The 13,577-nt window shown below is 30.2% G+C and overlaps 1 protein-coding gene across 1 annotated transcript in view; it reads left to right on the top strand.

The window, feature by feature from the left end:
• The first annotated feature begins 7,740 nt into the window (after positions 1-7,740).
• LOC140452284 (cytochrome P450 4C1-like) overlaps positions 7,741-13,577 on the top strand; it is a 62,064-nt gene continuing 56,227 nt past the window's right edge. Inside the window, exon 1 of the mRNA XM_072546453.1 lies at positions 7,741-7,957. Within this exon, the coding sequence (XP_072402554.1) occupies positions 7,792-7,957 (166 nt within the window). The 5' untranslated portion in view covers positions 7,741-7,791. The remainder of the gene's footprint in view (positions 7,958-13,577) is intronic.

Raw genomic sequence — 13,577 nt, 5'->3', positions numbered from 1 at the left:
AGTTGTTCCTGAAAATAATCCATAATACGATTCATAAAAAGTTAGATGGTGAAATTAGCGACAACAAACTACGCTTTAGAAATGGCATGGGCACTAGAGAGGTTCTATTCGAAATAAATCTGCTTATGCAAAGAAATCAGACAAAGAACATTAACACCCGTGACATTAAAATAATTTTTACAATTTATATTGGAATTATCAATTTACAATTAACAAATTTATATTGAAATAACAGAATCAAAATAAGAATCCAAGGTCAACTGATAGGAAATAGATATTCTTGGAGGGATAAGAGAGAGGTTTCTATTTTTACTGCTGCTATTTAACATATCAAGTGAGGCTCTCTTTAAAGAGACTAGAAGATTGTAGAGATGGCATAATTATAAATTATTATCAACCTTAATTATGTGAATGACACGGTCATATTTACGTTAACTTTGCAGATTTTGGCAGATATATTACAAACATACAGGAGACAATGAAACAATAAATATCAAAAATATTCAAATAGAAAGAGTACACAGGTAAAGTACTGGGAACATGGTGTATCCATAATGAAGAGTAAATTCAATGGATAAAAAGTCGTATTGAAATCGCTAAAGCCAAATTTGTAAGTATTAAGGAAGTATAACGGAATAAAAAACTAAAGATTGACCTAAGGTTTAGGCTATTGCACTGGTATGTTTTACAACGCTACTCTACGGCTCTGAGGTCTGGACTCTGAAATAATTAGAGATAAAAAATTAGAGATATTTAATAGCTAGTGCTATCGTAAAATGGTACATATATCGTAGATTGACTGAGTTACCAATGTAAAAGTCCTAAATATAGTTAATAAAAATAAGGAAGTACTTTAAACTTTTTAAAAGTGAAAACTTGAATATTTTGGACAGATCGTCAGAGAATCAAGATACAGACTGCTACAGTTGATTATGAAAAGCAAAACTAAAGGTAAAGCAATAGATTAAAAAGGCGCACCCTTAAGTTGCAAAATCTGAGAGAATTGTTAAACTTAAGTTTTATTGAACTTTTTAGAGCTGCCATAAATAAAGTGAAAATTGTTGATATCCAACCTTCGATAAAAGATGGAGCTTTAAAAGGAAGAAGATATTAGATAGACGCTGAAAGAAATTCTGTAGCATTACAACAAATTCTTTAAATTGAACAAAATTGTATATATATATATATATATATATATATATATATATATAAAGGTTTTTGTGATCGATAAATATCGATCGATAGATATCGATAATATATACCGAAATAAAAGGAAAGGATTTGATTTCACGTACAGTGCGTTTGTGTATCCGTTTATATGTATTTTATCCTAAAAGCAATTTTCTAATAATTAGAGACATGGGAAATCTAGAATTGCATTCCATAAAATATCTCCTGAAACTAAGCAAAAATCTTTAGCGAATTGGTTTCTAATACCCATAAAGAGTATACCAAAATAAAAGAAAAGACAGTTAAGATTTGATTTTACGTACAGTGCGTTTGTGTATCCGCTTATACGTATTTCATCCTAAAAGGAATCTTCTGAGCAGCTATTCACAAACGCTCTGAACGAGAAAACTATCTTTCCTGTTGTAGTAGAAGCAACACTAAAATGGCTTCGATATGCACGCAATAGCGACATCTGGTGATAAATCACGAAACGAAATCCAAAGATTTCTGATTGTCGAAACCAAATTCAGATTTCTGCTTTTATCTGTGCCTTCTAAGGATTGCAAGGCAAAACAGACGTTGATAAAGGTGTAATTAGAGACATGGGGAATCTTAAATTGTATTCCACAACATATCTCCTCAACTATACAAAAGTCCTTACCGAATTGGTTTCTAGTACTCATAAAGAGTATACCGAAATAAAAGGAAAGACAGATAAGATTTGATTTTACGTACAATGGTAAGAGACTTGAATTAAATCTAAACGCAACCGTCTACATATATTTTTTTTTCTTACTCTAGTTCTTACTCGACGAAACGAGTAGAAAAATGATGGTGATTTATATGGATACATTGTTGATGCATAGTGGAATGTAAATATTCTCAGAGTCGCCCTGAATGGCTTATTTAAGCTTGGGTATACAATGTACTTATCGCTATCGACAATTACTTCATATATATATATATATATATATATATATATATATATATATATATATACATATATATATATATATATATATATATATATATATATATATATATATATATATAAATAAACTCTTAAGTATTGGGAAAAATGCAAGAAAGACTCTAATGAATATCAATTGTTTCGCCGAACGTTTGCGCCAAAGATAATTAATTTGGCCTCTACAGGGCTAAAAGAGAAGAAATTATAATTAGATACCATCTTACCGTAACTTAGAATTGTACAGTTAGGATGTTAAAACAAAAAAGCTTAACTAGTAACAACATAGTGGTTTTTTTTGTTACTATGTGAAAAAAGTTATCGTTGGAAATGTATGGTACCTATGAACTTGAAAATTAAAGGTGTAACAGATGAAAAATAGAGTAATAAAACTGTCAGATCCTTCTTTTCATACAAAAAACCTACAAATCCTACAAACACTTTTTATTTCAAACGCTTATCCAATACCATTAATAAATAAGATTTTGTTTAACACTGTCCATAGCGAAGGTACTTCACCTTCCTTCGCGACTAACAATGCTGATCCTGATGTCTTAAGTGGGAACCCAGTCTCGGATACTCCTATCAACAAATATTTTTTATTGCCATACTTTAGTGATATCACTCCGGGGTTAATAAGGATTCTGAGAAGTGTTGAAAATAACTTGGGTAATAATAATAATAATAAGATTAAATTTAATGTGGCTTGTAGATCAGCTCTAACAATTAACAACCTTTATTCTAAGATCAAAGATAAGACTCCCATAGTTATGCTTAGTAACATTGTCTACAACATGCAATGCTTCCTTTTGCAACAATTCCTACATCGGCCAAACCTCTCAATTATTGAAATCACGTATCACACTCCACAAGAGTGATTCTCGACTTCACCCTGAACGTTGTGCATTAGCCAAACATTTCCATTCCACTGGTCATCTCATGAACTATACTAACACTACAATTCTCCACACCGTGAGAACAATAAATCTAAAAAGAGTTCATTAAAATGTCATATATTTTCCTTAACGATTTCTCCATTAATGTTAAGAGTGACATTAAGAATCTAAGCGATATATACCACTTTTTACTTAAATGCGATACCAAGAACACTACAACATCACAGAAAACTAACTTGACTGATATATCCATTAACAACTAACCTACTTAAATAATAATTTTCAGTCATTAAAAAAAGATAGCATTCCCTGGCTTTTTCTTAGATAAATCTCAATAAGATATATAATAATAATACATGAACAATATAATATTTAAAAAAAAAAAATTTGATTAAGAAAAATTTACCCTAAACTGGGAATTAACTTAATTTTATTATACCAATGAACCTTAATGACATTATAAGGAATCATAAGAACTACTTTGATTTGTCAGCGCATGCGTTCTGGTAAACCAGAACCTCAAATGTGAACTTTCCAACAATCAGAAAATTATTAATTGCCGACAACTCAAAGAATTAAGTCTTTTCTTTTAAATGTAGTTGCATTAGTTTTTTCGGTCAGCCTTGGGTACACCTTTACTTTTCAAGTTCATAGCTAACATACATTTCCATCAAACAGAAGGATATCCCAACTGATCGACTTGGTCAAACATAAACTATACACCTGTTTTTTACTTAGAGTATGTCATTCATTTTAATTCCAATTTCTTCTCTTGGCAGGACTTACATAGACCCCTCAAATCTCTCTTTATATTTTCTAAATCAATTAGAACGCACAAATATCCTTCTTATTTCAGTCGTTTTCTACCAATCAAAGGTGAATTTTGTCACAAAAAACCCACTGCTACCAAAACTGCATCAATCAACATTTCTAAATAAAAGGTCTTAAAAATTTGTTCAATTTCTAAGAAAAAAGATAAATAAATATCTGCCTAAACAAATTCACTAAACCTATGGCTTTATACATTTTCTAATCGTTCATGTACATATACATTAGCGAAAACGTTTCGTTTTGTAGTTACAAAACAGCATTGCTTCTAGAAGAAATAGAACAGTTCTTTTATATTAAAAGAAAATGACAATCCGATGGTAAACAAAGCAACCCAGTTTTACAAAAAAATGGCTATGAAAATCAAATAAAATTCACATACATAGTAGTATAATCATATTTTAAAAATTACAGTAATTTACTTAATACATGTATAACAGATTTAATTAAATGTAATTGTAGCATACAGCGTGACAAAAAACGCCTGGCAATTATTTTATGATTTACAAGCACAACTATTATTAACACAGAATAAACGAAGCGCATGTCAAATTTAAAATGTTAAATTGCAATCCAATGCAGTTAAAACACAAATTTTAACTAGTAAACTTGTTAAACAATTAATAGATAAAACAATTAATATTAACTTCTATTTAAAAATTGAAAATTTAATGCATATCTAATTAATTGCCAGACGCCATTGAAGCTATCAAACAGGTTGCCATTGTTAGCGAAGAAAAACGCAGAAAAGGAAACCAACAAACTCAACGGGTGGGGAGAGATGACAGGTGCCGTAAAAATTTAAACTTGGTAGTATATAAAATCCCAATACATCATTGTATAAGGATGTAATTATTTAAAGTATGTTAAAAATATCTATTATTATCAATTTAAAATAAAAAAGATCCCAAAAATAATGAATATACCAAAGCAAATTTGAGAAAAAGCGCAGAAAAATGGTAGTACACATTTTGTCCAGGCCTCCGTGAATAAGAAGGGGTTATTATTCTGTGAATTTTTGTAAAAAATGATGTAATCAATATAGTGATTTTGCGAAATCACTAAAATGTTTATAGTTAAAGAATGTGATACATACCTGAAATGTGCAACAATTCATCAATTTAGATAAAACTCCGCCAAACAATAAGGAGGTATTATATTACGCTGTTTGGCATGAGACGATGAAAGTAATCTCAGTGTAAAATCATATAATGATAAATTCCACTAAGATGGTCAACGCCTGTTCATAGTTGCAGGCTGTTTAATAATGTGACACATCTCAAGGAAGGAATTTCCCAATATTTGTTAAAGTGCAGTAAAACCGATGACCACCAAACACTTAACTTTCTCTGGATACCATCACATATATGTATTACAAGCAATGAAAAGGTTAATACCTTAGCGGTTAAAGCAATCTCAGACGAAAGTATTAATATTATCAAAACAATTCCAAAGATATCCACCTTAATGTCAAACAATACTGTGCACAAGTTTGGCAGGGTTGATGGCATTCGAATACCTCAAATTTTAAAGTGATTATAGTACATTTGAAAATGATTGATAGCACAGATTGTATGACAAAGATCTAAATACAGGGTAGGTCAATGCGGAAAAGACGTAATAATAAATACCTTCTTCTCTGATTTTTCATTCAAATTTAATATGACCACCCACACACATCTCAAATACAGTACATCATAAGATGCAAATGAGCAAACCTTAGGGTAAAGTACGTTCACTCTATCGTTTCCCGTGCGTCATGAGTCATTTTCCAACAAGTTAAATCAAAATATTAACTGAAACGTACGTCGATCTGTAGATAATTATTATTATTGATACCTACTACTGTCAATGTAATATTTATGAAACGGCTATTATCCCGGTGGATGAATTTTATAAAGTTAAATTTAGTAAATATATTATTTATTATAATTTTTGTGTATTTGGATTAGTATTCGTCGGGAATAGGATTAATAAATTTTGTATCATTTTTATTCTATTTTCACATAGCAGATTCGAACGCGGTTATTATTTGGATAGGTGACCGCCACGGAACCACGTACCTGTGGAACACCTTATGTTGTTGCCTTCCTTTTTTTTTGAATTTTTGGTATTATTTTAAGGACTTTTTTTGAAAAATAGTAAGTATTAAAATTAGTATATTATTTAAAAAAAAATACAAATAAACTTTTTAAAATATATTTATTTCCTTGAAATTATATAATAGAAGTATAACTTCGGCGATAAAGACCGGCGTATAATACAAAATTTATTCTGGAACCAATCAGCCACAATAAGAACAAATGTTGGAGATGAACCGTCGGAAGCGATCCAGATTCTGCGAGACATTAGACAATGATGTATACTTTCACCTATATTATTGAACCTATATTCAGAGGAAATATTTGGTGAATCCTTGGAAAATTGCGAACATGGAATCCTTTTAAGTGGAGAACGCCTAAATATCATCCGCTATGCAGATGACATCGTTATTTTGCAGATAGTTTAAATAGTTTACAGCAATTAATAAACAAAGTTAATGAAATAAGTGAAAGATTTGGACTACAAATAAACATATGAAAAATTAAATTTATAGTCATCAGCAAAAATAAAATTAGAGACGACGTCCAACTGCTTATCAAGAATACACCAGTGGGCCGAGTTAAACAGTTTACCTATCTTGGAACAATAGTAAACGAACAATGGGATTACTCACAAGAAGTAAAATGTAGAATGGAGAAGGCTAGGAGTGCATTCAACAACATGGCCAAACTCTTTAAAAGCCACAAATTTAATCTGGAGATAAAAGTAAGGCTCCTACGATGTTATATTTTCTCGATATTATACTACGGAGTGAAATTCTAGACACTCACTGAAGCGATGGAGAAAAAACTTGAAGCCTTCGAGATGGGGCTATACAGAGGAATCCTAAGGATATCATGGACGGACAAGATGACCAACGAGCCTGTACCACGAAGAATAGGGAAAGAAAAATAGTTTATGTATACTATTAAAAGGAGAAAGTTAAAATATCTAGGACATATAATGAGAATCGGCAATAAATACAGATTACTGAAAATAATCCTTCAACACAAAGTATTCGGAAATCGAGGAATTGGGAGAAAAAGAATATCATGGTTAAAAAAACCTGAGGAAATGGTTCTCCACCAAAACAACTAATCTATTTAAAGCATCAGTTAATAAAATATTTATGACCAGAATGATCGTCAATATCAGAAACGAATAGGCATCGAAATAAAAAGAAGAAAGGGATATTTACTTATATTATAAAATCTAGTAATTTCTTTAGATGATAATTTTTTATATTAACTTTATATTATGTAGATACATAAACATTAATCATGTTTATACATGTTGTAATCATTAAACACCCGCTAATAACCTATAACGGTTGATGCGGCTTTTTGTTAATAAAAAAAACATTTTTAAAGTACACACAAGCATTAAAAGGAACAAATAGATAATATGGTATAATTTTCTTAGATAATACGATTATTAATAATAGAGTGGAATCACGATTTTTTTTGTACCAAATTTTATTTAAAAATTTCTCGTAATTTTATTGTTCTCAATAAATTGAAAACTCACCTGGGATTAAATATGTTTAAAAAAGTAACAAATAATAGTTTTATTTTTGTAGTTCCTATAATTTTTAAGTTTATATAATAATCAAAAAGTAATAAAACAAAAACACAAATTAAATTCGAATTAAAACATTCGTCATAACAATTTTGAATCAGTAGTAAACATTAGTTCAACAATATTTACATTATTTAATACAATTACCCAATTGTCATTATCCAATTCATACGTATGCACATGCAGGTATAATCAATTCAAAATTTGTGAAAGTAAAAACCAATGTCATCCCATGCCAGTTAGTAGCAAATCGCCAACCGTGTCGATATCATGTTCGTATTATTATTCTGTGCAGCAATCGTTTCGGGGATTTTGTGGCTAATATATTCTCATAAAAACTTTGTTAACCGACGAAAAAAATACCTGCAGAATGTGCCGGGGCCAAAGCCGAATCCCATTTTTGGGAATATGTTGGAGTTTGCTGGTCCCTCTCATAGTAAGTATCTATTTTTAAACAAATCAACAGATCATTAACTTAGTATTAAAAAAGTAACGTATATCTAAAATATTATGGTTCTGCAAGTATGTGTATTTCTGTATGAAAATTTTAATTATTCGTTACAGTTTTCTAAAATCCTACTGCTTTTTATTGGGGTTCTTGTTTTATTTTATATCTTTCTGTGCCTATTACTTGCGCTCTTTTCTCATTTGGAACGACAAAAAAAAATATTTTTCAACAACTTTTTTGTTTTGTTTTCAACTTTTGAAAATAGTATAAGATTGTTATTCTAATTATTTTTAAGACGACGCATTTTTAAGATTTATCATATTTTTTGCTCCTCCGTTTTTAGTATGTCTTACGAATTATTTACAACTAAATAAATTAGATTCTCTTCTCTACTATCGTTTAAAAAAATTTAATATTAGGTGATTTCTAATGCGTTTCTTTACAATTCTCTTTAAATATGTCTTCACTATTATTCTACGTCAACACAATTAGTTAATATTTCTTCTAGTAACTGAGTGATTTCTATAAGGTTAATAAGTTAAATACAATAAGTTTCCACAGATAAAGAGGAACTATTTAAATATAGTTAGCAATTCCGCGAAGAAACGTAATAAGCACCGAAATATCTTCAGCGACAAACAGGTTTTTGCACCTGGAATTTAGCAAAATATCAATTCAAAAGACAGCAAACACTACAACCTATATAGACCAGCACGGATCTGTGAAAAAACGACTAAATTTGGATGTGAGAGGTGATATACGGGTCTTTGTAAAAAGGTTTTTACTTGATATGATAACTTTAGGGGAAATTAATAAAATAATTAAAATATTTAAAAATTACTAAAAACATCGATTTTATGTACTTTCCTTGCTTATAACTTTCAAACAATTAATTGTATAGTACAATCGTAATAAAGTAAAATAGCGACAAATTAATTTTCTGTAAGATACAGATGGTTAAAAATATTTTAATTTATTACCCTTGCTGCAAAATAGCAATAAATACAAAAAAGGTGGGAAAACAAGCCTTTCCTTATTTAATCTTTAAAAAATCTTCAGAATATAATAAAATAGTCTACAAACTTTCATTTAAATCGGATTAACTAATTTCGCTTGATAAATTTGCAATCTAATCTTTTTAAAATCTTGTACAACAAAAACTAGACTATATAAAAGTTTTCCATTGTTTTTTCTCTTATAAAACCATACTTAACCTATTTAACTTACGTACCCGGAATTAAAATCAAAGTATTTGGACGGCCTCGGGAACGTTTTAAAATTATAAATAATTTTTTTAGCTTAGAAACAAATAGAATATCTCAATAACTAATACCTTAAATAAATTCAGGAAATGGCGTTAAAAAAGTCTAGACAAGACGTTTCTTATACAAAAAAAAAATACCAGCGGTCAAGGTTGACCGGTATTTGCGACGAAGTTATAAACAATAAGATGATAATCTTTACACCATTACCTTTTTCTCTCAGAGCTCTTTCTTGATAAAAATTTTCATATCCTCAAAATATTTATAACATATATTATAATAATAAAAACCATCGCGTGAAAAATACCAGGAAAATTAGGTTGAAACAATTGAATTGTAAATATCAAAGTTGGTATACGTAAAGAAATGTATTTTCTCAGCGTCCAATGAAGCAATTTTCTTCGTTTTTTTTAATCCAACAAACCTCGAATGGAGTCATCTAAAAAACGCATTGCCAAATGCCAGAGATGATTTAGTTTATAGACATATAATACAAGATAGACTGATCCTTTAATACCAGCCCGTTCCCCCAGTGCGACAGAGAAAACTAACGCAAAACAGTCTCTGCATGTCTTTCTAACTTGCCAGGCTTATCGACCAAGCCAAAATGACCAATGAGAAGGTCACGTGGTCGATAATCCGGACCATTAGACAGATATGTAAGGACTGCTTTGCGTCAGTTCTCTCTGTCACACTGGCAATATTGCAGCAGTAATATTGTCTATGCAAGTCTATGCAATATGCAAGTCTATCTGGTATTATAAGTATATGCTTTAGTTTTGTTAAAAGTAGTATAAAATAAAGTAATTTATTTTAGACCACAGTCGTCGACCACAGAAACGAAAATGTCACACTCTGTAAAAACCACACGAACAAGCTGAATTTTTCTAAAAATGTTAATTTTTAGATTCTAAAAATATGCAAAAAAAATTATTCCTTTTAACTATTCCTACCGCCGCGCCGGCTTCCTATTAAAACCAACCTTCCAAATGTTACCAACCAACGAAACAATTTTAAACAAATATGTTTATTAGCCCTTTTTGTGTAAAGTAAACAGTTCTATTATTATTATTCTAATTATTGCTTTAAACGACGTGGCTACGCGCGCGAAATCAATTTTAAATAACATTTGTATTAATTCGACAGTAAACATTCTATCTTTCGATTAAGATGTTTAATCGACATAATTCAAAAAGCATTTTAAAGGTCAAGAGAGGGGCTTTCTTATGCGATTTTTTCAATGTCCGTCAAATAAAGTAAGCTTTTATAAAAGTTTAATAAAAAACGTTGCTCGATTTTTGCCATTTTTTGCGATTCTCAAGAGATCATTACAATGTATCACTTTTCCATTATTCAGTCACTATGGAATTTCCATTGTTAAAGCCCAAGCTTCAAAACCTATGTTTGAAGGCTCACATTTACACATTTGCAACAAGTGTGAGGCATTTGAATATGTCTAAAATATGCTGAATTAAAACTTTCACATTACAAACGATTTCGATTACACAAGTACGTTTTTCTAAACTACATTACTTCAACTACGAATTTCACCCAATGCCCTCTTCGCGGAAGTATGCAATCGTTTATTAATCTGAAAGTTAAATTCAGCGTTTTTTGGGGCACATTTCAAATGCCTTACATTTGTTGCCATCAAAACATCAAAACCGAGATTTTATGCCATAGATTTTGAAAATTGGTATTTAAAATAGAAATGCCATAGTAATCGGTTGATGGAAAAGTGATAGATTTCAATAATCTTAAAAAAATGGCAAAAATCGAGCAACTTTTTTATTTAACACTTTTATAGAAACTTACATTAATTGCTGCAAAATGCAAAAATTACGTTAGAGAGCTGCATTCTTTACCTTTAAAATGCTTTTCTATTCTTGTCGATAGGATACTTTATTTTTGAGAGAACGATTTATTTTACACAAAAAGTCCTATTGAACATTTTTATTCAGAATTCTCTCAGCTACATTTTTTATTTAAAATATTTTTCTACGACGAACAGATTCTTGGTAAATAGTTTTTTTCCGTTTTCCCCTACGATGGGGTGTAGTTATGAGAAATCTGGGGGGTAGGAATAGTAAACTTGTTTGCATATTTTTTGAGGTCACAAAATCTACATTCTCAGAAAAATTCAGCTTGTTCGTATGATTTTTAGAAGTTCAGTGGCATTTTCGCCTCTGTCGACTGGAGTATAAATAAATTAATTTAATCACAACAAAACTAAATTATATCTGGAATTTGGTAATGCGTTTTTTAGATGTCTTATTTGAGGTACGTCAGATTAAAAAAAATGAAGAAAATTGCTTCATTGGAAACTGAGAAAATACAATTTTTTCCATATACCGATTTTGATATTTGAAATTAATTTGCTTCGACCTAATTTTTTTGATAATTTTCACGCGCAATACCGATGGATTTTATTAGTATAATATATATAATATAAATATTTTTAAGATATGAGAATTTAAAAAAAAAGCTTCTAAATAAAAAGGTAATGGTTTAAAGATTATCATTCTATTGTTTATAACTTCGTCTCAAATATCGGTCAACTTTGCCCAGTTGTATCTTAACAATCACTTTGTCGAGTCTTTTCCAACGCCGTTGCTATTCTATTTGCTTATAAGCCAAGAAATTGTTTACAATTTTACAACATTCCCAAGGCCGTTTAAATATTCCGATTTAATCAAATTAAAAAAAAAATAGATTGCATAATTATTATACGAAATCTATTAAATCGATTTTAGTGCACTGTTTTATTATGTTATAAAGATTTTTTTAACGAATTCTGAACGGTCTTAAGTGCAATCTAATTAGCTAAAACACATAGAATAAATAAAGACTTGTTTCTTCATATTTGTATTTATTGCTATTTTGTAGCAAGGGTATTATATTAAAACATTTTTATACAGCCGTATTTTATAGAAAATTTAATTATCGCTATTTTGTTTTATTGTGACTTTGCTACAAAATAATTGTATAAAAGTTATAAGCAAGGAAAGTAGAAAAAATCGATGTTTTTAGTAATTTGTAAATATTTAAATTTTTTAAAGTCAATTTAATTTTAAGTTCAAGTCAATTATTATTACTGAAGTTATCACCTAACTATTTCTGTAAAAATCCGAATGCCACATCTCACATCCACCTCAAAACAGATCCGTCCTAGACTAAAACGGAAACAACCAACATAGATATAGGATACTGTTACGAACATGCATGCGGCATGGCCCATGTAACAGTTGCATCTCGAAAGCACCGACAACTTTCGAGCGATGCATGGAGCGCGTAAGGAATCGATTACTTTTATATATAAGCCTACCTTCTATGAGTTAAGTTTAGTGGATAAGATATTACCGAACTGTAAACTTATAAATAAATATATTTACATAAATTCGAACCGCTCGTTTTGTTTAAAAACGGTACAATATACTCGTATTATATAGATTTTATCTACGATCTAAAATACTGTTATTTCTCTCTTTTCTCTTTTTACTGCATATTTATTAAAACCTCACAACATTCAAATCCTGTGTCATGTATTATAATTGGCCAACCGAGATACATTTTAAAATTTTCTGTATCATATGTTTGTATCCTACTCAATTTTACTTTCGATCCATTTTTTACTTAATCGTTATTCTTTAGGGTGTTATTTTAATCTTGTTTATTTTATTGTATTTACCTCTTAGTAGGTAATACTTCATAGGTTTGAATAAAGATAATAAAACATCCAAGGGACAGAGATAGAACACGTAGATTAATATACATATCTGGGTCAAAATGTCAAGGTAAGCAAAGAAAATCAGACTACCGAAATAAGCAGACGTGTAAAAATGGAATGGGCAGCATTCGGAAGACTCTCATACGCACTTAAAAATAAAAGTATAAAAACATACCTCAAAGACTGCGAACCAAAGTGTTTAATTCCTGTATCTTACCTGTACTTATATATGGAGCTCAAACCTGGACATTCACTAAAATAAACATGGAGAAGATCAGAAAAACTTAGGGAGCTATGAAATAACAGATGCTGAGTATCTCACTCAAAGACCATAAAACCAATGAAGACATTCATAATGGAACAAAAGTAAAAGATGCTGTCGACCAGGCAGCTAAATTGAAATGGAAATGGGCTGGGCATAACGAACGTCGAACGAAGATGGCCGATGGAATAAAGAAATCGGGAATTGGCGGCCATATAAAGCCAACAGACCACGAGGAAGACCGCAAATGTGCTGGATCGACGATATTAAAAGAACTGCAGGACCAATCTGGAAACGTCTTACAAACAACAGAGATAAATGGCGAGAATTAGGAGAGGCCTATATTTGGCAATTCGA

Source organism: Diabrotica undecimpunctata, chromosome 1, assembly GCF_040954645.1.
Source record: "Diabrotica undecimpunctata isolate CICGRU chromosome 1, icDiaUnde3, whole genome shotgun sequence".
Taxonomy (NCBI): domain Eukaryota; kingdom Metazoa; phylum Arthropoda; class Insecta; order Coleoptera; family Chrysomelidae; genus Diabrotica; species Diabrotica undecimpunctata.
The sequence above is the reverse complement of the archived record's forward strand: the minus strand, read 5'-3'. Positions and strand labels throughout refer to the sequence as shown.